At 41.9% G+C, this 26950-nt stretch overlaps 2 protein-coding genes across 3 annotated transcripts in view; one reads left to right on the forward strand and one right to left on the reverse strand.

Moving 5' to 3' along the window:
• The first annotated feature begins 38 nt into the window (after window positions 1-38).
• Window positions 39-8553, forward strand: zdhhc16b (zDHHC palmitoyltransferase 16b). The gene is made up of 10 exons (XM_028567434.1): window positions 39-438; window positions 3373-3664; window positions 4849-5043; window positions 5373-5461; window positions 5551-5579; window positions 5724-5857; window positions 7019-7104; window positions 7199-7322; window positions 7480-7550; window positions 8435-8553. The coding sequence occupies exons 2-10, from the start codon at window positions 3395-3397 to the stop codon at window positions 8535-8537; spliced, it is 1101 nt and encodes a 366-aa protein (XP_028423235.1). The 5' UTR covers window positions 39-438; window positions 3373-3394; the 3' UTR covers window positions 8538-8553.
• Window positions 8554-10420: 1867 nt separating this feature from the next.
• Window positions 10421-26950, reverse strand: part of mms19 (MMS19 homolog, cytosolic iron-sulfur assembly component) — a 28352-nt gene continuing 11822 nt past the window's right edge. For both annotated transcript variants that reach the window (XM_028567435.1, XM_028567436.1), the window contains exons 15-32: window positions 25423-25501; window positions 24811-24936; window positions 24624-24705; window positions 23701-23798; window positions 23154-23315; window positions 22409-22564; window positions 20429-20528; window positions 19865-19967; window positions 18892-18969; window positions 18659-18785; window positions 18448-18554; window positions 17122-17178; window positions 16788-16974; window positions 16052-16134; window positions 15751-15915; window positions 15494-15553; window positions 14939-15039; window positions 10421-11902 (exon numbers count right to left, since the gene is read on the reverse strand). In XM_028567435.1, coding sequence (XP_028423236.1) covers window positions 11872-11902; window positions 14939-15039; window positions 15494-15553; window positions 15751-15915; window positions 16052-16134; window positions 16788-16974; window positions 17122-17178; window positions 18448-18554; window positions 18659-18785; window positions 18892-18969; window positions 19865-19967; window positions 20429-20528; window positions 22409-22564; window positions 23154-23315; window positions 23701-23798; window positions 24624-24705; window positions 24811-24936; window positions 25423-25501 — 1902 coding nt within the window. In that variant the 3' untranslated portion in view covers window positions 10421-11871. The remainder of the gene's footprint in view (window positions 11903-14938; window positions 15040-15493; window positions 15554-15750; window positions 15916-16051; window positions 16135-16787; window positions 16975-17121; window positions 17179-18447; window positions 18555-18658; window positions 18786-18891; window positions 18970-19864; window positions 19968-20428; window positions 20529-22408; window positions 22565-23153; window positions 23316-23700; window positions 23799-24623; window positions 24706-24810; window positions 24937-25422; window positions 25502-26950) is intronic.

Here is a 26950-nt window from a genome sequence, read left to right on the forward strand (position 1 = left end):
ACTGTTACAGCAAAATACGACTTCATTTCCCAGAACACATTGCGCTCTCTCAAGCGAGCGGCACCAAAGAAGACGAGGTCCCACTTTGGAGTTATTTTTCGGGCACTGAAAACATTTTTGAGGAAATTTCCGGTGTACAACAGGCTGCTTGGAGCCAATCCACCACACTTATTTACCCTTGGTGGAACAGTAGTTGAACTTCCACTGCTACATTTACCAACAACAAAAAAAGACACACAAAAAAACGTTTATCTAGTGACTGGTTAGCCGGACAGACGTGCCCGCTTGCTAATGGAACTTCTGTTCAATAGACAATCTTCGTGAGCATCGCCGCTCTTGCTGTGTGGGTCTGCTGCTGCAATCTGAGGTGATGGCCACAACAGTTTAGCCTGACTATGACCTGACCTGCAAGCTTGTCCGCCCACTTCACCTGACCAGGTACAGCAATGTCAAGTTTGTTCCGAGTTGGTGTGACATTACTGTTATTTATTAAAAATGACTCTTAACCGTGGGCCGGTTGAAGGTAGCTGGAGGCAGCTAGCAGTTAGCTAGCTAACGGTAAAGCATGATACATTGTAATGTTAGCTGTTGTCTTCAAGCTAACGTTACTGGTTGACAAGACTAAACGCTTACGTTACATATTTAGTTTTAAGACTGGATAGTAGTATTCAGTCGGTCAGTCAGTTTGTCAAATAGTTTTTAACGTTATCTCATTCGGTATATTGAATTCTTCAGCCCCCATTTCGACAGATGTGATGTTCTCTGTGGTCTTTGTGTGCTGTTAGAGCTAATGTTACATGACAATAACAACCAAAAACAATACATTACATTAGCTATAGATTAGTATCCAATCTAAACTACAGGGGTGGAGGAGATAATCTGAGGGGGAGGGGGGGGGAAGATCATTACTGTCAAAATGATTTCCAAATGGTGGAACGTTGTTTTCATTTCACTCAGACACTTCTGTAATGTGACCTTTTAGACTGTGAAAATAAATTACTTGTAAATAATTATGAATTCATAATATTAGGGTTGGAAGTAGGGCTGGGCGATATGGACAAAATCAAATATCACGATATTTTTGACCAAATACCTCGATAATAATGTAGTGTTGACTGTTGGTGTTTTCACAAAATATTTACACAATGAAATGTTTGATAAATAATCATCAGTAATGTGGATATGACTTAAATGGGTAAAGGCAAATAATAGAACAGTTACAACAGTCTGGTAAGTTCAGAAAATGACATCACTTTACTGTAATGCAGCCTTTAAAACCAGGAAAAGACAACACATATGCCATATTATGATATTACGATATCCCAAATCTAAGACGATATCTAGTCTCATATCAAGATATTGAAATAATATTGATATATTGCCCAGCTCTAGTTGGAAGCAACAATCATTTCCTGATCAATTAACCTGCAGATCATTTCCTGTATTCCACAATTATTAACTTAGTCTGTGTCAGAAAATAGTGGGAACGGCTATTGAACTTTCCAAAGCTCATAGTGACATCCTCTGATGTCTTGTTTTGTCCCATCAGCAGTCCAGAACCCAAAGCTATTTAATTGACAATGAAGTAAAGCAGAGAAAAGGCAGCAAAATCATCATATTGGAGCTGCTGGGACAGGATATTGTCTGCCATTTTTGATTGATTTGTCGAATAACCGGCTGTTCGTTTCAGCTCTAAACAATTTTCTAATAACCATAACCCTATAATATGAATGTAATTAGTCTATCTTTGCATTGCATTGCATTTCTTCATCAATACTTGGCCAAGTTTTAGAACTTAATTATTAGAGAAAGAAAATTCTATTGATCAGCAGATGTGGCAATGTCATGCATGTTTTTGCATGACTTAAAAACATCACATGTAAAATGCATCTGCAGGCTTTTCTCATTTAAATATTGTCCGTATTATATTATCATCATATTGTACCAGCAGCTTGTTGACGTCTAAAACCAGTCTGAAATGGGCTTCTTCCTCCTTTTTGACTTCCGACTGACACACCACAGAGGTAGAGGACTAAGTAAAAGGAGACACCTATGGGAGACACACTGGCAGCGATCGTCCTTTCTACAAAAGCCAGAGCTAGGGCACAGCGGGTTGCCATAGAGACTGCGGTGCCCGGCTGTGTGCCACAGTGCCAGACCATGAGAGAGTGGCGCGGTGCCACTCTCTCATGGTCCATCGGTCACTGCCGGGTACATAACACACAAATGAATAATGAGGGTCCTATTTGGTCAGCTAACAATGAATGTCTGCGCAACACAAGCAGAGGTGTGGCTGCATGTGCTATATACATAGGGTGGTGGTATATTTTTCATATTTTTGGACTGTCCGTCAGACAAAACAAGCATTTTGAATAAGTCAACTTGCCCTCTGGGTAGATGCTGTTGTGCATTTTTTAAAATATTTTGTCGTCTTTTATAGACAAAATTATTATACAATGAATTAATCAAGAAAATAATCAATTCAGATTAATCAAAAATAACCATTAGTTGCAGCCCTAAACATGAAACATTGTTGTGCTAACTTTCTTTCTCTCCATATTTCCCTGATGAAATGGGCTTCTCTACATTTGCATAATTACACAGTTTTAAAATGAATGTGGTCATCATGATTTATTAATGTTGGATGTAGCACCTTTTAATGAAGATAGAATGGAAAACAGCGCCCTTCATGTGTGTGTTTATGCTACATCACTTATTGCCCTTACAGGTAGGGCTGCAACTAACGATTATTTTCATAGTCGATTAATCCATCGATTTATTTTCTCGATTAATCGACCAAAGGTCCCTGGTTAGCATCTCTCATTATTAATGCCATACTATTTTGGAGCAGCTGAACAAGCCTTATCTGTGTAACCAATCCTCCCCTTTCATGAAATGATGCCCTGGATCAGGTAGCTACTTTATTTCCTTCTTAAGATATTCAACTCGTGACATCTCCCTCTTCCAGGGTTACCACTCTGCATCTCCCCTGCATGTTTCTAAGAGGTTTTTGGCATGGAGCTGTGGATTTGCTGTGAATTATTAACAGGAGAAGTTCATTTGTATGGGGCGGATGGGCGGAGCTCATTAGCCCGTCCTTGTTTTCTTGGACCGACGTGTGTCACACAGGGGATGCTGTCACAGAATGGGACCAGTGCTCTGGTTTCTTAGCCGTCTGTTAACTTTTTGAAATGTGAAGGGAGCTCTCACAACTGACTTTTTTTTTTTTTTTTTTTCCATAAGGAGGCAGAGAATGACGATGGAAAACTCCGCAGCAATCAGGCTGCGCTACGACGAGCTGTTTTTTTATGCGGCCTTCGTTTGTAACGGATGGTGTGCGTTTCTGTGCGTGTGTGTGTGTCTGGACGGCAGAGTGTGTAGGAGAGGCGGTGGCATGCGTGTGAGCAGCAGCTGGAGGTGGCAGCTCTCCCGGGCCATGAGATTAGCGCTGTGCTGGTGCCGGCTGTGCCGCCCGCAGAAAGGAGGCCGACGCTGGGGATTCAAGCCGTGGGTCAGCGGCAGGTCCCTGGAGCTGTGGAGCTACAGCAAGCTGCTGCTCAGGTCACTGTACTTCAACAGCCTCAGCAACGGCGACACGCTGCTGGACTGTGCGTTTGAACCCGTCTACTGGATTGTGGACAACGTCACCCGCTGGTTCGGAGTGGTGAGCAGTTAGGATTTCTAGTCTGGGTGCTTTTATTTCTTCCTACACTCTCTAAAAGAATCGATACAGCATAGTATCGTGACATTTTCCGTGGCAATACTGTGTCGTTACACAGACACCAAGTATCGATCTTTTATCATAGGTGTTGTTCAGTTTGTCTGCCTGACAATCCCATTTTGCAGCAATACAATTGAAGTGAGATGGACGAACAGAGAAATGTATCTTTTCAGATAAAACCAGCGCTGTCAAACAATTAAAATATTTAATAGCGATTAATCGCATTAATGTCATAGTTAACTCGCAATTAATCGCACATTTTGTATCTATTCTAAATTTCCCTCGATTAATTTTTGTCCCATTATTTTTTTCTCATTTTAATGTTCTTAACATGGAAAAGTGGATCGGCTTGCTCTGTGCTCTCGTCGCCTGGCTTTGACGAGGGGGCGGAGAATTGGCATCAGCTGCGTGCTTGGCCATCAAGTGGTATTTCAGACTGGACGTGCTGCGATGATAGCTCAGTTCACAACGACAAAACACACAGATCACTTTGGTCTTGTCAATGGAACCATTTGGCAACTTTTTAAAAGTAAACTTTCCATTCAGAATCTTATTGGCATCCATTTCGGCGTCTCTCGCTCGCCATCCACTCAAAACGTAGCGTTAGTCTGCTACTCTCTGGCCGGCTCGCGAGCCCAAACGAGTGTGTTAGATCCGGTGTGGTGTTGTAGTTTTTTTAACATTACTAGTTCTTGCAATAGCATGTGAAAAAAAACTGCAAAGTTTGCTAGGCCAAAAAGAACGTTAATCTCGCAATTAAAACAAATTTACACCGTTAAAATGGGTTTGCGTTAACGCCTTTAATAACGCGTTTAACTGACAGCACTAGATAAAACAGATGTTGACAAAGTTTCCTTTTGGAGACATAATTTGAAATTGGGAAAAATTTGAAGTTGGGGAAAAAGGTAATAAATTGCAATATATCGCAGAATATATGCAATATGTTTGAAATCGCAATAATATGGTATCGTGAGGCCTCTGGGGATCCCATAAAAGTTAATGTGCAAAGTAATTGTTCTCGGTCACATTTTGTTTTTCGCAATCGCGATTACAATTTGAATAATTGGCACAACCCAAGCCCAAACTACGTTCCTCACCCTCTCATGTCCTCGGTCTTCCTCTCTCAGGTGTTTGTCTGTCTAGTCGTACTGCTGACCACCTCGGTTGTGCTCATCATCTACCTGTTCGTCCTACCCACAATCCTCCGAACTTACCCGTTGCCCTGGGTGGTCTGGCACCTCTGCTGTGGCCACTGGCTTCTTCTTATGGTGGTCTTCCATTACTACAAGGCCACCACCACCTCCCCCGGACACCCGCCCAAGGTACCAAACGCCTCATAGGCTGAGAGGAAAATGCTGACATATCTCGACTAAAGGAGCGCAAAACATTGTTTACATGGTGGTTGCCTTCTGTGGCGCGTTGGCTTACCACAGGGTAAAAGGTGTCCTCAAAGCCATCAGGAGTTTTACAAAAAAAAGATGATTCTTGTGCTTTTGTACCATTATAGATCACTTGTCTCGGTGTACTCCTTTGTTAAATGGACAAATTTAGGGGCTAGTTGGCCAGTGCTTAAAAATATTAGTGTATCCCTGCTGTCTCTGTCTACTTCTTTGTTAGATTGACTTACATCATCTTAATTTTTTTCTTTAAGGGCAAAGTTCATATTCCCTCAGTGTCCATGTGTAAGAAATGCATCGCTCCAAAGCCGCCCAGGACGCACCACTGCAGCATCTGCAACACGTAAGATAATCCAATGAAGTTCTCTCGCACAGATTTCGTCAGTTTTGTCTTTTTTAAATTTAATTTGAACGGTTTCTGCTTTATTCCAGGTGTGTTTTGAAGATGGACCACCACTGTCGTATCCTTCGACCAAGCCAACGCATAGAAAAGCTTAAAAGAGAATGCATGAAAAAGCCAATTTACTTTTTTGTTTTATATAAGCTGCATATTTTTATTTTTAAAATTTCCCATGTTGTACACATTGAACTGAACATGCTTCCAGCCTGGTTGAACAACTGTGTGGGCCATTTCAACCACCGCTACTTCTTATCTTTCTGCCTATACATGACCCTGGGCTGCATCTACTGCAGCAGCAGCAGCAAGGAACTGTTTCTGGAGGCCTACAGTGCTATAGAGGTAAGGCCGGAAAAATTCTCATGCTGCACCATCACGTCTAGACACATACCTGCAAACTCAGAGGGACTGAAAAGGGTGACACATAAAAAGTTGATTAAAAAAAAAAAAAGGAGCACAAAAAGAATGGCTTGTTTATTGCTAAGGCCACAGGGTCGAAATTAAATGATTTATTCAAATGTAATAATAACTTATAACAATAACTTATTTCACCAGTAAATTCCTGTTAAATGACAAAAACAACCACTGGATGGGAAAAGGGTATTTTACAATAACTTTGAATGCAGCACAAGGCTGGCGAGGCGAGTTTCAAGTGAACGCAACATCTGTTGTTTTTCAGACAACAGTAGCTACAGACTGTTGTTGGAATCCTCTCCAGTGAAATACAGACGCACTTTTACACCATTTGGCGGTGCTAAGGCACCGGACATCGGACGTATACACAAAAATGACCACCAGTACCGGCGGGTAGAGTTTTTCTTTAACATCTAGACCTCGATGAATTTAATGATTCTAAATATGAAATAAATCAGACACTGATGGTGCAGCGCTGTAATGTCTTTATATGGCCATTTTTTTCTACCCAAAAAGGTTTTGTGCTGTCAGGGGTACTTGGCTGAAAAATATTTCAAAAGGGTTAGATAATAAAAAATAAAAAAAACAGTTGGAGAACCGCTGCTCTAGACTACTACCCAACGGTTATCTTAGTTTGTTGCCGCCAATGGTACGAGTAGAGGCTGTGTCCAGTTTTAGGGAGGAGCTGTGACGAAATGTTTAGTACGGTGGCACGATGGCATAGGACTAGCGCAGATGGCAAGTAGAGAGTGAAATAGGAGATGTGAAAAGGATCTTTGCTTGGTGCTCTCACATTCACTTCTGACCAGGACGGGTCTTGTATCAAAGGTGGTTGTGCACCAACTGGTAAACAAACAACTCTAGGCTTTGAACACCAATTAGTTTGAAAGTCCTTGCCACCCAAAGATCACTTAACCAGGACGTTGGACATGTAAACGTACTTGTAAGCAGCCTTTTTTTCATCTTGAGCCAAAACGACCTCAGACAGCAGTGAGCTGAAACCTCCTCCTAGATCTGAAATGAAAATAACTCCATATTTGGCGTCCGTATGAGTAATAAGGGCTGACAAATTTTTCCCGTGCCCATCAGAGATACTATCAGACCCCTCCTCCGCCCGACGCTGTCCAAGAGACCACTGCTTACAAGAGTATCATCTTCCTCTGGGTGCTGACCAGGTAATAAAAACACCTCAGCGCGTTTTATGTTCAATCCGATAAAGGTTGATGGCATCCAACAGAAAGCGGAGGTTGTAATATGTCCTCCCTGCAGCTCGGTGGCGGTAGCTCTCGGAGGACTCACCCTGTGGCACGTCATCCTCATCAGCAGAGGAGAGAGCAGCGTGGAGCGCCACATCAACAAAAAAGAGATCACAAGACTCCGGGAGAAGGGCAAGGTACGTACACTCGCATGCAGAACGTTATTGGACCACCGTTGGAGCGTATACAATTGTGGATTTTAAGACTGAAAGCTTAAATAACTCCCAAGTTATTTAGTATGGAAATAAAAGTGGCACGGGAACGGCTGTTCATTTTTCCTCTGTTCTAACGCAGGTGTTCAAAAATCCATATCATCATGGTACGATAAACAATTGGAAGTTACTGTTGGGCGTGGAAAAAAGGAGGTGAGTTCAGTTATGGTGCCTGTAAAAGTGTTATCATATATATTAGTCGTGGTTGATATGGCAACAATGGTGGGAAAAAAGTGCAGAAATGCAACTGCTGCTAGAATGTAGATACAGTTACTCACATTGTTCTTGTTATTAAGTGTCTAGTCTTGCATTGCCAGACCTTCCACGCGGCATTCTGGGATGGGAGAAAAACGTGCTCTGGTTTATTGGCATTTCTTTAAACCAATCACAATAGTCTTGGGCGGCGTTAATCGGTGCTGCTGCAAAAAAGCCTCGGGAAGGAACTTGTTTTGGTGGAACGTGTGTACATTCAAAAGTTGTTTTAGTCGTGCAACAGAAAACTCGGACGGATAGTCTAGCTAGCTGTCTGGATTTACCCTGGAGAGATCTGAGGAGCAGTTAACCATAGTCCTCAGAAATCCACCGGAGTTTAGAATGCCAACACAAAGAAAGCAGAAGGTAACGGACATCCGGACGAAAAGCGTGACATCCGGTGGAATTTCCGGCAACAAAGGAGCAATCCCGGAAGTGGAACGTTGTGGATGTAGACTATCAAGTTTCTGACAAGAGTAGACCGAGAGAGTAAGATCCTTTTTGTTTAACCAGAAACCGCCCAAAAATTAGCCATCACCAAACTCACCAGGCTTCATTTAGATAAACAATACTTTTTTGCGTATATGGAGCCAGTATATTTTCACATGTAAATGGGTGACGTAAGGGTTTATTGAATTTATGGGTTCATACTAACCAAACCAGTCGTGATTGTTAGAACAGTAGAAGGACGACCCAAGACGGCTTTTGAATGAAGCGTGTCTCACGCTGGTAAACTGTTGATTTAAATGGAATTAATTCAGGTAATGTGTTCTTGTGTTCCCCAGTCACTGGTTCACACGGGTCCTCCTGCCCTCCAGCCATCTTCCCAACGGGGACGGCATCATGTGGGACTGCACCTTCACCAGAAGGGACCCCATGGCCATCTGATCCTCAGCCCACCCCCCCCCCCTCTCTAACCCATATGAAAAATGTGTCACGCTGTCGTGACCAGCTCGGGACAAAGAGGAGAAGCTGCTGCTGCTAACAATGATCTGACAAGGAAAAAGAAACTTTGTAGTTAACACAAATACACACACTGTTTTTGCAGCGTGTTGGGATTTGCACTGCTAGAGGCGGGACATGGAAAGAACCGCCCAGTGATTGGTCGTCTCAGGAGCCGTCATCATTTCCCAGCTGTCCCCAGTCATCCTTGCACAGTAGGTCTAATCGTAGACCTTGCCACCAGCCGACCTCAGCCTGCGACTGCAGCGCTGTTGACTAGTTAAGATTTATAAATGGTGCTGCTGGCCAGCATCGTTGGGAAGCCCAAAGCTCTCTCCCACCCCTTTTATAAAGACAAGACTCTCAAAGACGCGCTTCTCTTGGACTGAAAGTCTTGCACCACCACTACATCCTCTTTAGACAAGTGAGATGTAAGGTAATGGGATGGATGGGGGAGAACACCAGAGCCTGCAGTTACAGCGTATTAAAAGGTCCTATGTGTTGCAGTCTCATACATTAATGCAGCGCACACACAACTAATACTTTAGCACGATTGGTAGCCGCCATCTTATTTCAGTTTATTGTTAATGCTTTCAAATATGAGACAGGGGTAAATACGAGTGTTTAGTTTTCCATTTGGCTTCCCAGAAAAGGTCTCGTTTGTTTTGAATGTGCCAGCAGTAATGTGCTCAGAGTCTCGCATAGCCAGACCTCTCTCTCTCTCTCTCCACACTTTGTTTCGGCGCTGTGCCAGCACTGGAGAATGGTCTGGCTGAACCCATCGTTATTCCGCGCCAAGGGTAATTCTTTAAACCAATCACAGCCATCTTGGGTGGTGCTGAGCCCCACATGCAGCGACAGTGTTCTTGCAAAATAGTGTAGGGACAGCTGAAGACAGGAAAAAGGGAGGGGAGAGGGGGGGGGCATGACATGCAGCAAAGGGCCACGGGTTGGACTGATCAGTCCGACTGCCATTCTGCCGACGGTCGGCTGTCGGGTTGGTGTGTCAGGGGCTTTAATGGGAGGCAAGTTGTGAGATGAAAACATATTTTAAATGTTAATGTCGTATGATTGTTTAAATAATGTGTTTCAAGGTTGACTACCTTTGCATGTTTACACCATAGGTTTACACCTACAATATTTTTCGCTGTTGTGTTTTTGGGAGGTCTAAACTTCTGATTTTGAATCTTTTGCTTACTTGCCAGGTTGGATCAAGGCAAAAATAAACCTCATTTTTATCATCTGTAATATTTCTGTCTTTGACACTGATAAATAAATTGTGTGCCTTGTTTGGTTACTTAGCCTTTAAGGCGAGTTGAAATGTAATTTTATGTATTTTGAATTCCCTTTCAGATTTTTCAGCCCAGAATCAATAACGTAATGACGGATGGGTTGGATCTGTAGTTGCCATAGCTGCGATATCATGTGTAACCAATGGGAGCAGTGCTCCAGTTTGATTTTGGTCGTCTTTTTTTTTTAATAAAACACCTGTTTGATATTTCTTGTTTAAAGGGTTTTCATTTGGAAGATTTTAATTAAAATAAGCCATATGTTACTATCGCCAAATGAGGTGATTGAGCCTATGGCAATATTTATATATTTGCATTATTACGAAATTGCGTGAATGTGGCAACATTCCCCGAAATAAATGCCGTATCACAGAATGATGGAAAAAGGCCCAACCTATTTTGCCCAACAGTTTGTGTTTCTGCCCCCAGTATTCTGGGACCTGTAGTATTAAGTGCCGTTACCACCAGGGGTTCGCAAAATCAACACTGACTGAAATCTTAAAGATGTCCACTTTTACATATAAAAAAAATGACATTAAATGAGTTTTGTATAATTACAAAGGTTTTAATGACATTTTAAGTTAGACATTTTAAATATTGTCTATTTCCTTGGCATAAGTTGATGTGAGGTCCAAAGTCAGCCAACCTTACTGCAATGACTCGACAATAACAATGATGATATAGCATCAATATTTGTTCAAATATTGAGAAGCGGATTGACATACTGTTCACATAACTTACAATCTTAATTTAACGTACATTAACCTCAACATAGGCATTTAATTATGTTAAATTAATCTTAAAATGTAACTCATGTCGGTGGCGGTGTGAACCATTTATTCATGTCACCCCGTGAGCAACCAGGGGACAAATGCCCACATTTGTCCCCGGTCCCAACAACCCCACCCCGGCTGGCACACCACAGTGACACAAAATCAAACACACCAGCTGTTGTGAAACACATTACTGCGCACGCCACTTACACATTCATCCAGATGAGAGAAGAGAAAAGACTATCAGTGCCTGCTGGGTTCAGTGCTGATTTCTTTTGGCAAAATTCTCAAAATGGTTTAAAAAACAATAAAGAAAGAGAACGTTGAACTGTTGAGTTCATGAGATCATTCGTCGCCCGTAGCCCACGAGCACTACGCTGACTCTTCCACTCAGCCTATGTACGCTGTTCGCTTTCTCGCTGCGTATAGGAGTTGACACATACAAAAGAGCATTCAACAATAGCCATTTTGAATATGAGAACTTCACTTTCTTACTAGAGCCAAACAAGATTTGATTTAAAAAAAAAAAAAGAAATCTTGCAAAATATGTATCTATTTCTTAATTATTTTGTTAGTTAATTGACAGAAAATCAGCAGATAATACTTAAGTTATTTATCAAGTAACCGAACTAAACGTCAAAAATACTGTCCATTTCATTGCGATTATATAATGACTTCTGGAGGAGTTACTTTAGCTGCTGATCTGATCCGAGAGACCCTTATGACGCCCATTGGACTTGTGATTTAAAATGCACTTTGAGTCACATTTTTCAAAATTATGAACAACCAAAATGCTTCCATGCAATCTGACGTTTTCTCAAATACGTAGTGAGGAAGATGTACATGAGCTGCGTGGAATATTAAACAAACTGGTCATTTACATTCTTTTGACTTGGATGATGCTCCACAGTCGGGCCACATACACGTAACTTGTGCGTTGATGAAGATACAGACAAGCTGCAACAAAAACGGGCGAGTAAAAAGGGAGAGAAGACGAAGGATGGAGGGATTCTGGTTGAAAAGACGAGAGAAGGGAGGATAGAGGGATGCTGGGAGATCCAAAGAAAAGAGGGGAGCCACTGAGGAGTTGAACCGAGGAGAGAGAGCTGTCGTGTGGCTTGTGCAGCTTGGGTCCTTGGTACCTGGTCCTGGAGTTCGACTCTCCTTTGTATTCTTCCAAGTTTAGGGAGGATGGGAGGCTTTTGGTTCGGGACAGAATCAACTTCCCCCAGGACTTCCTAACAGGAACCTGTGGAGGAAAAATAAGAAAGAGACACTTTGTTGTGACGAACCAACTATAACTGTATGTGGCGTCCACATGATACAAGCCTTCCATGACCGCGCACTAAAATATCTGTATATTTTTAGAACTATGTATTTTAACCAGATGAAGTATTTCAGTCATTGGACGTCTGGATTGGGCAACTCCCCTGATCACACGCCACTTCACAACTTCACCGAGCGGCGTCTTTTGTTATTGTAAATATAATAATAATAAATGACATATTTTATGTTTAAAAGGTACTAGTTAACTGCACCATCAGGGTGTTTGATCAAAAGAACAGAACTTTTAGGCTACATTTTGGTTGCTACATTTTGGTTTTTAAAGTGGAGTTTTGAGCCAAAAGCCGTGCACACAGGTCTTTTAAGCTCCGGTAGAAGAACTAATCTCCGTTTAAAGTAACACGCCCAAACCGCGTATCTAATCAACATTGTGGTAAACTGGGCATGCGCATGCCGGGGTGAACAGGAGGCAGCATGTATACTCTGCCCCTTGCAGGTAGGTGCCATGGTAGTCTCACATTGCCAGACCTTCCTCCGCTGCGGAGGAGGGTCTGGTTAGTCCACACAGCGTTCCGGGATGGGAGAGAAACGTGCTCTGGTTTATTGTAATTTCTTTAAACCAATCACAATCGTCTTGGGTGGCGCTAAGCTCCGAACGGAGCTGCGGTGCCTCTGCAAAATAGTCTTGGAAAAGGAACTTGTTTTGGTGCAACACGTCCCCTAATACGTATCCTGTCTCATATAGACGGGTCATACTGTATCTGAAGTCTTTTTAGGTCATTAAAGGTCTCATGACATGGTGCTCTTTAGATGCTTTTATATAGACCTTAGTGGTCCCCTAATACTGTATCTGAAGTCTCTTTTATATAGACCTTAGTGGTCCCCTAATACTGTATCTGAAGTCTCTTTTATATAGACCTTAGTGGTCCCTAATACTGTATCTGAAGTCTCTTTTATATAGACCTTAGTGGTCCCCTACTGTACTGTATCTGAAGTCTCTTTTATATAGACCTTAGTGGTCCCCTAATACTGTATCTTGAAGTCTCTTTTATATAGACCTTAGTGGTCCCCTAATACTCTGAAGTATCTGAAGTCTCTTTTTATATAGACCTTAGTGGTCCCCTAATACTGTATCTGAAGTCTCTTTTATATAGACCTTAGTGGTCCCCTAATACTGTATCTGAAGTCTCTTTTATATAGACCTTAGTGGTCCCCTAATACTGTATCTTTTATATAGACCTTAGTGGTCCCCTAATAAGTCTCTTTTATATAGACCTTAGTGGTCCCCTTAGTGGTCCCCTAATACTGTATCTGAAGTCTCTTTTATATAGACCTTAGTGGTCCCCTAATACTGTATCTGAAGTCTCTTTTATATAGACCTTAGTGGTCCCCTAATACTGTATCTGAAGTCTCTTTTATATAGACTTTAGTGGTCCCCTAATACTGTATCTGAAGTCTCTTTCCTGAAATTCAGCCATGGTGCAGAATTACAGCTACTAGAGCCAGTCCCACAATGAGCTTTCCTTAGGATGTGCCATTTCTGTGTCTGTAGCTATTGAGGAGGAGAGAGAGGGGGGTGTGGTCTTGACCAACTGCCACTTTGCTCGTTTGCAAGCCATGATGTCTCTCTCTCTCTCATGGGAGGGCCAAATTCTCTAGGCGGGCAAAGCAGAGAAAGGGGAGGTAACCTTTCCCCTTATGACCTCATAAGGAGCTAAGCTTTCATTTTCTCAAAGGACACCTATCGCCATTTCTAGCCACTGGGGGATGATAGGCAGGCTGGGGGAACTCATATTAATGTTAAAAAAACCCTCAAAGTGACATTTTCATGCCATGGGACCTTAAAAGGAACCCCGACTAGTACCACATGTTGGCCTTATAAGATTAACGTGGGTGTCGGCTATAAAAAGGTGCTACAAAAACACTCCAAATGTTTTGTTTTTTGTTAAAAAATGCAGAAAATATGTTCCCTCGTAGGCTGCCAGGTCCCACTCCGTGCGACACAGACACTCCTGTCCGGTGGCCATAGCTTCACAATGTCCGCAGGTACACCACCAGCTTCCCGAAGTACGAGGCAGTGTTGCGGCATTGACTACCGGTAGCGCTCTCTCTCTCTCGTAGCCCTTTCACGGAGCTCCCGCAGCTCTTCGTCTGTACACTTACAAAGTTCTCAGTGCTTCGGTTAACATGTAGGGACCCTCGCTATGCAACCGTTGAAGTTTGGTGATATTTTGAGCCTTTTTTGTGGTATAAATAGCAATTTGTTTTTAATTTCCCTGTGCCCCGAATACTAGCTAGCGTTGTTAGCTAGGTTAACCGGTCCGCGCTAGCTTCGTTGAAGCTCCAAACACAATCAATTAGCATGAAAACATGTCCCAGAGAACGACAGAGTGGGTACACATCTGTTATTAACCCCTAGGTTCGTCCTTTAAGCCTACGGTCACACTGAAAAGGCTGAACGGCAGACGTGTTCATCTCGCTGTTACTGTAATGTCAATAGCCGGTACGTGGGTACACAACCAATACACGTCACTACCCCCAGAATGCATTGTGACGTAAATAACCATGGCGGCCTATGAGGGAACATATTTTCTGCATTTTTTAACAAAAAACAAAACATTTGGAGTGTTTTTGTAGCACCTTTTTATAGCTGACGCCCACGTTAATCTTATAAGGCCAACATGTCGTACTAGTCGGGGTTCCTTTTAAAAATAGCCCCCAGGGTGTTTATGTGTTAATTTGCCTCCTGAAAAAAAGACGACCGCCTTTCTTTTTTTTTCTTTGTGTTTTAAGAGTTTGGCCATTTCATTCCTTTGCATATTAATACCTGGTTCACAGTCATTTATGATTTTTTCTTTAGGACTAGACTAAACCAACCTGCCACAACCAAGGGCATTCAAGAGAATGAGCAGGACACGCATCACATTTTTCGTGATACAAATGTATCGCAGACTTTAAACGTCCTCCAGTGTGTCTCTTAAACGGGGATTCGGATTCTCACCACTGTCCTCTTGCCTTCACCGCCTCGCTCCTCACCAGCCTCTTCCTGTCGTCCAGGGGCCGGGCCAGAGCTCGCAGCACTCGGGCCCGAAAAGGCAAGACCTGAAACCGTAGACAAGGTTCATCAGTAAAACTAAAAGAAGTGTCTAGTGAAGATTTTCTTCCAGTGTCCATAAATATAGTAATACAGTAATAATTTAAACAAATAGGTCAAACGACATCCTAACGTGTGCAGCTTTAAACTGATCATACAATCTACACAGCGGAGGTTAGGTTCTTCTTCAGTCCAGATGGTTCATACGTTTTTTTTCTTCACTATATAAAGAAAACAACTGGGGTCATTGAAAATCCACATTTATGGGATGGAAGTGGAGAGAAATTAAGGGCTGGTAATTGTTATTGTTCCGCTCTGTAAAAAAAAGTAAAGTTTTCTCATAACTTATTTTTTCTCGAGTGTAGGTCAAGCAGAGACTCTAAATTTAAGAAAGCATTTTTTTGACACAACACTTGACAAGGATGTCAAACATGAAAAACGTGGACAACTTTTGGGTTTTACCTCATGTTCGGGGAAGCGGGAAACGGCATGGATGCACCGCAATGAAGTGATCCTCACATTCTGCCAGAAACAACAAAACTATTATTGGATAGAGCTCTGGCTAATATATATATATATATATATATATATATATATATATATATATATATATATATATATATATATATATATATATATATATATAACACTGCTCACAAATGTGATTATGACAGAGTGATCAGTACAGAAAGCCCTCTCAGGTATGAGGTCTCACTCACCATGGCTGGACTGGAGGTGAGGGCCAGCAACCTGCTGACCAAAGCCTCCAGCTGTTGGACGAGCACTGGCGGGGGGTCCATGATGACGGGCTGCAGACAGGACAGGGTGGACAGCTGGACGCCCTGGTCGGGACACGACAAGGCCTCCAACAGCAGAGACAAGAGCTGGACACGGGCAAAAAAAAAAAAAAAAAAAAAAGAAGCTTCACATTAATGCTCGCCATTTTTTTTAATTATTATTATTAAGTGGCAAGCGGCTGCTGGTTACAGTCGTTCTAGAACTATTTGAAAATGAACTCACCTTTGGCAGTTCAGTGACTTGGACCTGCTTGGGCAGTGTATTGACGATGTTAGACAGAGCCTTCAGGTAGTTGGGCTTCTTCTCTGCAGAGGAGGCAGGGATGAGGGGCATTAATGAGACCAGAGGAAAAAAGTCTGAAACCTCCAAAATAAGTCACTTTATTTTTATTTGGATGTTATTTATTCTCTTTTGGAGATTTTACATTATTGTCTTTTAAAACATCTTGTCAATGTTGTTAGAAGTTTTTGAGCATGAGCAACGATCTAAGGCAGCTTGCGACTGGTTAAAAAAGCAATGCAACTGATCTCAGCTGGAATTCTGTCTGTATTGGAGTTACCCCAAACTTTTGACCGTGTGTGTGTGTGTGTGTGTGTGTGTGTGTGTGTGTGTGTGTGTGTGTGTGTGTGTACATATATATGATCCGAGGTTCCTAAAACGGGTTGATTTGACTTCTCTCAGCTCTTCTTCCTTCATATATTCAAATATGGGTGACTGTGCTGGGATGTCCATTAATCTTGCTATTCAAATGCACTCACGTAGCTGTACTTTGAACAATGTGGTCTTAGGATTTCTTTTTTCTATGAACTGTCTGTAATGGAGAGCAGCATGCATTTCGGTTTGCTACAGTGTCTCTTGTGCTGTCAGAAATGTTCAAATGATACCCTTAAGTGACTTTAACCGAGTTAGGTTGGATTTCAAATAATCCATTTCCACAGCAGTGCTGTTGCCCCTGTACCTTGCGGCGCAGCGTTGAAGCCCCGGACCAACTTGTCTGAATTCTCGCTGAAGAAGCGCTGGCGGTACATGATGCGAATGTCGGCATGGCAACCGCGGTTCAGGATGTCGGAGGAGTCGCTCATCAGCAGCGTGAAGCCGTCGGCTGCCATTGGACCCAGATCGGCATTGTCGAGCAGGGAGAAGAGCTTCAGAACACACAGTGGGAGGAAAGTTCAAATCAGAGTCCAGTTTCTTCTGTTCATCTTGGCACATGAAAGTTATGTAAAAGGACAATAGAATTGTAATGTCCAATTGTATTTAATAAAGCATGGTGCGTGTGTCCCTGTTCTTACCTTGTCAGTGAGTGTTGTAAACAGAGGGTGGTATCTGAGAAGCAGAGCCTTGGCAACCTGGAGACAAAGCAACTATATTGTACTTGCTTCTTCATATACTGACATATAACTGTGTTAGCTTACCATATAACTTGATTTATTGAATCTCAGCAGACGGTAAAATAACCTTTGAGCATGGTCACACACCAAATGTATTAAATTGCTCATAATATGATAATTTTCAGGCTCTTAATTGTATTTAGAGTTTATATCAGCATAAGTTTACATGGTTTAATTTTCAAAAAACACCATATTTTTGTTGTACTGCATGTTGCTCCTGTAGCTCCTCTTTTTACCCTGTGTGTTGAGCTCTCTGTTTAGCTTAGTTCCATCTTTGTTGGGAGTCACACATGCGCAGTAGCTAGGTAAGGACTACTAGCCAGTCAGAAGCAGAGTGTGAGGGCGTGCCATGGTAGCAGCTAAGCGAGCATTATAACGTGTATTGGCAAGAATCTGGCGATACAATACGTATAATGATACATGGGTCACAATTCAATATATTTCAATACTGTGCGTAAGGCGATATATTGGGATTTTTTTTAAAGTATAATTTAAAAAAAACTAAAATTAAAAAAAGACATGATGTTCATAAAAGTCAAAGAAGTTTACTTCAGGTAAACAATTCAGTACACAAAAACTCAAACTGCCAGTTTGAGATTGTGGTTCACAGGTTCTTAGTGAGCTAATTTTTATATGCTAAAGTAGGCCAAAGTTCAGCCATAGATACATTGTTAGCTTCTAGCAAAAAGTCAGGCACTGCTAGGCACGGTTAGGCAAGGACACTAGTGGTTCGTCTCAGCATAGCCATCTAGCAGTAGGGGGGTTTAAACACAACATAAAACGTGAGCCCCTGTCTTACATGAATATTTTTGAGCATTAAAAAAAAAAAAAAAAAAAATATTGCCTTTTTGAACATCGATACAGTATTGCAAAATAAAATATCACGATACTCAAGTGTATCGATTTTTTCTTACACCCCTATTACAAAGTGACGCACGTTTTTCTCTGAAGTAAAGGCTGGACTACAATAGAGCTGTTTGGAGCAGTTTGTGAACAGTGTTTTATGTTGGAGAAGGTAAGTCCCTTTGGGGTGGACTTTAAATATAACCTGCACAAAAAAACGATATATAACACAATAAAGGAAAGGGAAAAAGCCAAAAAGCATAATATGAGCACTTCAATTATCTGACCTAAAGTTCTGAAATTTGACCAAAAATGATTCTAGCAGAGGAATATAAAGTTGCCAACAATTAGCAGCAGACATACTGAAAACAGCGCGACTCTTACCCAGATCATGAAGGTGAAGGCCTGAGTGCGTACAGATGCAGACGCAGAGTCCAACTCCCTACACACTCTCTTCACGCTGCTCTGGATTTGGCTGTCAAGAGAATCACCTGAAGAAGAAACCAAACCACCACAGAAGCGTTCAGTTAGTAGTAGGCTCTCGGGTTTTGGAACAAAAAAAAGCAAACGGTAGCGTGAAGAGACACAAACTGACCCTGGGGTCTCTTGTTAACCAGGCCGGCAAAGCACTTTGCGGCCGAGGTGTATGAGAGCGGGTGGCTGCAGGCGCAGCTCATCTCCTCCAGCTCTGACAGCAGTTCTTCTATCTGAGGCACCTCCACCTGGATGACATGCACAACCCTCAGAATGCAGCTTCAGTAACAGATGCAATGCTCTTTTTTCGGGGATCTTCAAAAAGCAGAATTAAGTGTTGGAGTTGAGACTCACACTGCGAGGTAACGAACACACGCATCCCATAAGCAGGCAAACCATCTGAGACTGGCTCCACGAGTCGCCCTGCTGCTTCTGGGAAAACATTACATGCCTGAATGAACACACTTTTCAAGTAACAGGGATAAGAAAAAGTCCTCTCTTCTCCGAAAGAGAACCAATCCCTAAATTAGAGCTGTATATTGTTGATTTGATTTTTATTTAGCACTGGGCAATATATAGATATTATATCATGATATTAGTGTTATTAAGTGTTATCAGTCACTGGTTTTAATGGCTGGATTACAGTAAAGTGATATCCTTTTTGGAACTTACCAGACTGTCCTAGCTTTTCTATTATTTGCCTTTACCCACTTAAGTTATTATATACAAATTAATGATGATTATTTATCAAAAATCTCATTGTGTAAATATTTTTGTGTAAGCACCAATTGTCAACCCTACAATATCGCCGCAATATCGATATCAAGGTATTTGGTCAACAATATCGTGATATTAGATTTTTTTCCATATTGCCCAGCTCTAATATATATACACTTTTTTTTTCTTTTTAAATACAGTCGTTGCAAAAGGGAGAGAAGAATTTAATAAAGGGAGAAAATAAAGAATGAAGAAAGAGAAAAGGAAAATGAATCATAAAAAAACAAACAAGAAACATGTTAGGCTACGGATCGTTTTTGAATGATAGAGGGGGAAGTTTCTGAAGGCGGGGAAGGGAAAGATTTTCATATCTTAGAACCTCTGTAATTATTTCTAAATTGGGATGAAGTGATTTGCGTTGAAATTATTATATGTATACAGTACAGATTCTGCAATGACAAGATGTATTATCTTTTTAATCATAAAATGCAGAGTAAGGGCATGGTAAATAATTGTTGGTGTATTAAGATATGCAAATATGAAGAGACAATATTTGAAATAAACATTTTACTGCAGCCACGTGTATACACAAACCCATGTACATACAAACCTTGAGCAGCTGGATGTGTGAAGGGAAGGAGTTGTCGGGCAAAAAGGAAACATCACCGTGCAGGAAGAGAGACACAGCCCTAGACGCCGTCTGTCCCGCCAACCTGACGACATCAACAAAAAAAATAAAAAATAAAAAAGACAATTCCGGAAACCACACAAACCTCATGAAATATGCTCTTACAGTACTTTTTCAAAACACAACTGAGACACTGCAACAACAAAAAAAAGGTGAGAAACAGACAGGAACTAGACAGTGAACTAGTTTCAAATCTGATTTAAATTTAGAAACATAGAAACACAGCAGACAAAGCAGCTTGTGAAACTGTATTCAGGTACAAAAACACATTTGAAAGCTTAATAATTTCCCCAAGATACATCAATTATTCCAGGGTAAATAGTCTGTTGAACAACTGACAAAGAGCAGTCATTTGCTTCTAGCTGATATTTTGGAAAGCCAAAGTGTGGCACTGGTTAGTATGTCTTTACATTAAGACAGTAGAGACAGGATGAGTTCAGGAGTTAACGTGGTGAAAAAGTGAATGAGAGTTTGTACTGTACGTACGTGGGCTGTAGCCTGGAGCAGGAAGTGCTGATGACAGGGACCATGGCAGACAGGACCGCCTCCTCCACAAGGGGACTACGACGACCAGGTGACCCCTCTCCTACAAAACATCAATAGTGGGTTTTAGCTGAAATAATTCACTGTTAAACTTTAACATTTAGATTTTTAAAAATAAAATAAAATTCTGCTGTAAAGTTGGGCATTTATCATGGGGGTCTATGGGGATTAGTCTCACTTTTCCAGACCCTCCTCCAAAGCGTGCTGAAGGAGGGCCCGACTAGTCCACATAGCATTCGGGGATGGGAGGAAAACATGCTCTGGTTTAGTGGCATTTCTTTAAACCAATCAGAATCGTCATGGGCAGTGCTAAACTCTATAGCGCCGCTGCAAAATAGTTGTGCGAGAGAAAACTCAGATTGGACAGATAGTCTAGCTAGCTGTCTGGATTTACCATACAGAGATCTGAGGAGCTGTCAACAATAGTCCTCATAAATCCACCAAATTTAAAATTCCAACACAAAGAAAGCGGAAGGAAACGGAAAATACAGTACACGCATCCGGCGGACTTTCCTGCAGCACCGGAGCAATCCCGGAAGTGAAACGCGAAGGATATGGACTAATGGGGATTGACTCATTTTTGGAGCCAGCCGCAAGTACCATTGGAAGAACTGCTGTTAACTTTTAGCACTTCCACATTGGTTTTACTTTCAAGCACCAGAGGTTACCGCTTGGTTTAAAAAGGCACAGTTTCTGAATACGGGCTGTGTGCATTCTTCTGTGGATTTCATGTTTTGATACTTTTGCAGTATTTATAATAATTGTTGTAGGGGATGTAGCATTTCGGATATCTGCAGGGAGGGTGTTCCAGTGGGATGGGGCTCTGTCTCCAAAGGTACAGAGTCTGGTGTGGGGAATGGAGAGCAGACCAGAGTCTGAGGACCGGCGGTTTCGGGGTGGGGTGTATGGATGGAGAAGCAGTGTTTTTTTTCCGTCTGTGCCGCATTCTGTGAATAAGGCAACGAGTACTAGCCATCACAGGCGGAGTAGCAGATGGGGAAAAAGTCGATCAAACTACTGTAAATAACAGGCTGTGCTCCTGCCAATGGCTGTGAAAAAAAATCATTTGGAATGCGGATGAGAGGACATTTCCGAAAAACTCTCTTGCACACTTACTGCTAGTGTGCCATTGGTAAAGCTACTGCGTGCCAATGGTGGCATACGTGCCAAAGGTTGCTGACCCCTGCTCTAGGGGGTCCTGAAATACAGCGTTCACAAGAATGGGACTGACTGACTGACATACAGACAGACAGACAGACAGACAGACAGACAGACAGACAGACAGACAGACAGACAGACAGACAGACAGACAACCTGAAACATAATGCCTCCGGCCATAGCTGTCGCCGGCGCAGAGGCATAAAAAGACAACAAAACACTTTTTACAATACGGGACCTTTAAAAATGCGAGGATGACTGTGGTGGGACTGAGAATGAAGAAGTAGCACATTATCAGTAGTTAAAGGTGCTCTAAGCGATGTTGGGTGACGTCACTTCTTGTTGACTTTCGAAGTATTGTCAAACAAAACGGAGACTAGCTCGCCCATCCCTCATCCTCTCCCCTCCCCCAATCTTCCGCGCACCAATCCCCCAACCCCAAACCCTTCTTGTCGGTTATTGGCTGGAACACTGTTTGTTATGTTTCGTGGTGCAGGTTGGCCAGTTTGTTTTTGTTGTCGTTTGTGGAGCCTGGGCTGTCTACAGAGACAGCGTTTTTTTTTATACAGTGTGTTCAGGGGACAGGCAGCTAGCAGATAGTGAGGAGATGTCTGCTGTATGTGACAAAAAAAATTTGTAGCCTAAAAAACGCGTGACATCGCTTAGAGCACCTTTAAGGTAGAAGTTATTTGGTGAGGATGATGTGGGGTGATGGTGAAAAGTAAAAGAGGACATTATCAGAATTTCAGTTGAGGAACTGCTCACCCTGCAGTGCTGCCTGGAGTGCCAGAGACAGCAGGCGTGGGATTATGATGTCATGGAAGCATCGCCCCGTCTCCTCAGTGTCCTGAACCTGCTCTGCTATTCTCTGGAGACTGCGACACGCCAACACCACCTCCTCCACTGAGAAACCAACACTACCTGAAAAAGACAAGAACAAGAATGATGCATTCCACTGAAACTTCTCTTTTGCTTCTTCTTCATTTGTTTAGCCTGTACACGAGACACAATTCCTGTGACTTTAAACAACAACAACAACAACAACACACAAGTTAAGCAATAACTGATGCATGTCATTTGACACAAATGCAGATGGGAGATGTGAGGTGTCAGCTAACAGTACTGAAACTCACATTTCAGAATTTGATGGGTAGCGATACTGTATCGTAGCTCTTGTTCTGCTTGACCTTTACATTTTTTGTATTTGAAGACTAATACGTAGATTACCTGGACCAGTGTTTTTATTTGGGCCATACAGTTAAAAAAAAGTCTGCTTTAGCTATTGTCAAATCCTTCTACCTAAATATGGAGATTGTGACTGCTTCAAGGCAATTTAGGTGAAAAATGTTTAAATCTTCAAACCCTATCAAGAAAACGTCTCTACGGTCTAAAATAAACAAACAACAAAATAAGTCATCTATAAAGAGGAATGGCTGTTTATTTTTTTGGATTGTAGGCTTCCAGCAATCATGTTGAGAAAGAAATGAGTCTATGCCTGAAGTCAGATTACCTGTGTGTGCTGAGCTCAGGACCTCCAAGAGGACAGGCGTGCTCTCCTGGACAACACTGGGTTGGGTGGACACCGCAGCCAGAGCAGACAAACACCGCTGGCGCACTGCATGATGGGAACGCCGCTCAGAAACGGCTCTTTCGTTGTCATGATCCATGGGCTCTGAACAGAGGAGGGTTAAAGATGTGCAAGATACACTCATGAATTGCCAGTCTGCTGACCTCATGTTAAATGGTAAATTCAAGAAAAACATTAGTGGAAGGGGGAGAGTGTCTATTCAATTATTTAGTTTACGTTTAAATATTTGTAATTTATTTAGGTCAATTTTTAGAGATTTTTTTCTCCTTTAAAATTAAAGTAATATTGCTGTTGATAAAAAACAAAAACAAAAAAAAGGTAAAGAAAGTCAAAGAGGTAAAGAAATAAATCATGGAAAAGTCCAGCTACTTTTTACAAGCTTTGTATAATACAATAATATTAGTATCTGTATAGAGTTTTTACATATAATACATTTTTTATATTATATGTAAAAACGCTTTTCACTTACCAGAAAACATCTCCTTCTTTAGTCTTGGGATGAGTTTAGTGATAAAGGCTTCAGGGTGCAACGCTGCTAAGGCTCCGGCACACTCCACCACAGCAAGACTGCAGGCCGAAAACAGGACAAAGACTCAGACAGATACCATTTATGGTCAGCTCAACCGTCAAACAAACACAAATTACACAGTACTTAAGCCGCCTACACACGATAGGGGGCAAAACTGCGCCCAATTACGCGCTGCGCTACCCTTGGCGCCCGCGCACGGCTCGGATTTGCGCCGAGCGCTGCGCTCAAAGTTCAAATTAATTCAACTTTGACCTAGTTGCCGCTGACCTTTAAAGGCACAACCGATTGCATGACGTTCCCGAGCTGCGCTTGGCCTCTTTGCCCTGCGCCCTACCTCGCGGTTTTGTAGCGGATCATGCGTAGGCAGCTTTAAGGTAAAAGCAACTATGTGCGTTTTTAAAAAGTGCTCTAAGGGATGTGGGGTGATGTCACTTCTTGTTGACATTCGAAGTACTGTCAAACAAACGGAGGCTAGCTCCTCCTCATCCCGTCCCCTCCCCCTCCCTTCCGCGCACTAACCCCGTCCCCTCCCCAAAATCCTTCTTGTCGGTTATTGGCTGGAACACTGTTTGTTATGTTTGGTGGTGCAGGTTGGCACAGTTTGTTTTTGTTGGCGTTTGTAGAGCCTGGGCTGTCTACAGAGACCTCGTTTTTTTTTTTTTTTTTTTTTTACAGTGTTCAGGCCACAGGCAGCTAGCAGATAGTGAGGAGATGTCTGCTGTATGTGACAAAAAATGTTGTAGCCTAAAAAACGCGTGACATCGCTTAGAGCACCTTTAAGAGGTAAATAGAGAAGTAGCAATAGAGGAATCCAAATGATGACAGAGGAGAGACAGATGGAAGGATGTTCAACATGAGCTCACCTGACTTCGGCGTCGTCCTCCGTCAGCACCAGTCTGGTTAGGTGATCTACAGCCAGCTCAATATCAGAGTCCAACAGCAGGCCTGAGAGACACAGTACATTTGTAATATTTGAAACTGTGCTAAATGTCTGACTATAATCTGACTCTGCGGTAAGCTGTGAATGTAAAAGACTTCATTGCACCTCACCTCTTTGTTGCGCCAGTGAGGTGAGCACAGAGTTGGCCGTGATCTGCAGACTGGCATTTGTCTCGGTCAGGGCAGAAAACACCATGCTGCACAGAGACGGACGGAAGGCTAACAACACACTCTCTTCTAATGCGGAGAAGGCGAAACACAGACAAACAAAAACAGAAAAGTTAAAATCTGAAATCAAATTCTGTCTCTGGTCTCCATGGTTATGCATGAACCGCACCTAAACACAGTCACAGTATCTCAAAAAAGAAAAAGAAAAAAAGAAGAGCAGTCCTTTTTATATCGGTTTTGAAGTTCCTTTTTTACAAACTATTCACAATTTAATGTCAAGAGACAATAAACTACAGAAAGCTTTTTATTCTTGTTCATGCAATGTTCAAACACAAAAACCGCACTCTGCAATGCAATGGCATGAAACAGATGTGCCCAAGGGATTAAAATCTGAGACAAATGTATAATTTGTAGTGTATAATTTGTAAGATTTGTATCATTATTTATTGCTGTTGAAGTGGAACAAGACCCAGCTGTTAGAAATGGATGCCACACATGAGTTCTCTGGAATGAAAATGTTGCCCTGAAGTAAGACAAGCAACAAACAGCACTTGCCGTTGTCTGAAGACCGGCAGGTTTTTACCGACAGGATAAATCGCTGCACCACCTCCAGTAATGTTCGCCTGTGGGAACACTGCACAGAGAAAAAAGTCCTTTATTCTAGTGTAGTAAGTAACTCATATCATTAGGGATGCACAGATACCACTTTTTGTAAGTATAAGTACTTACATTTGGGTATTTGCCAAAACAAAGTACCAAAATGAGTACTATTACAGTTCTCACAATTACTTTGAAAACATGCATTATTTGCACCTGAATGCATCATGACCTTACGAGGTGTACCTGAATGCACCATGAAGTAGGGCTGGGCGATATGGAGAAAATCAAATATCACAATATTTTTGACCAAAAACTTCGATATTGATACCTCAACAATATTGTAGGTTTGACTATTGGTGCTTTCACAAACTATTTACACAATGAGATTTTTGATAAATAATCATCCGTAATGTGGATAGAATGACTAACTGGGTAAAGACAAATAATAGAACAGTTACAACAGTCTGGTAAGTTCAGAAAATGACATTACTTTACTGCAATGCAGCCTTTAAAACCAGGAAAAGACACCACTTATGCCATATTACGATACTACGATATCCAAAATCTAAGACAATATCTAGTCTCATATCACGATATCGATATATTGCCCAGCTCTACCATGAAGTCCTGTCAGTTCCCATATGCTTTAAGATAAGATAACCTGAATGCATAATGAAGTCCTGTTGGTGCCCACATACTTTAAGATAAGATAATAACATAATAACATAAGATAAGATAACCTGAATGCACCATGAAGTCCTGTTGGTGCCCACATGCTTTAAGATAAGATAATAACATAATAACATAAGATAAGATAACCTGAATGCACCATGAAGTCCTGTTGGTGCCCACTTGCTTTAAGATAAGATAAGATAATAAGATAAGATAACCTGAATGCACCATGAAGTCCTGTTGGTGCCCACTTGCTTTAAGATAAGATAATAAGATAAGATAACCTGAATGCACCATGAAGTCCTGTTGGTGCCCACTTGCTTTAAGATAAGATAATAAGATAAGATAACCTGAATGCACCATGAAGTCCTGTTGGTGCCCACATGCTTTAAGATAAGATAATAAGATAACCTGAATGCACCATGAAGTCTTGTTGGTGCGCACATGCTTTACCGTTCCTTGTTTGTTTACATAGCAGATATCAATATTCTGACTTAAGAGTTTTTTTTTTTTTTTTTCACCTTTTTTTTTTTTAAAATTCAGGCAAGTCATTAAGAACATGTTCTTATTTGCAATGGTTGCCTGATTTGCAATGGCAGCCTTAATGTCCATGACATCACAGATTGGGTTAGGGTTAGTGAATGACACTAAAAGAGAATGACCTCAAAAATACTATAGTGTGTGTGATGTGTGGTGAGCGTTCTGGCGTCTGGCGTCGCAAGGCGTTGTATGGCTGCCGTGCATCACCCAGGTGGGTGCTACACATTAGTGGTGTTAGAGAGCAGTCCCCACCCCCCCTCCCCCCAAATGC

The sequence above is a fragment of the Perca flavescens genome, chromosome 21 (assembly GCF_004354835.1).
Source record: "Perca flavescens isolate YP-PL-M2 chromosome 21, PFLA_1.0, whole genome shotgun sequence".
NCBI lineage: Eukaryota > Metazoa > Chordata > Actinopteri > Perciformes > Percidae > Perca > Perca flavescens.

Excerpts from the sequence above, each read along its gene's own strand:
- zdhhc16b (XM_028567434.1), top strand. The coding sequence starts at position 3,395 with ATGCGTGTGAGCAGCAGCTGGAGGTGGCAGCTCTCCCGGGCCATGAGA. Across the intron at positions 5,580-5,723 it reads GAAGATGGACCACCACTGTC|CCTGGTTGAACAACTGTGTG; the intron begins GTATCCTTCGAC and ends ACATGCTTCCAG. Across the intron at positions 7,323-7,479 it reads GACTCCGGGAGAAGGGCAAG|GTGTTCAAAAATCCATATCA; the intron begins GTACGTACACTC and ends GTTCTAACGCAG.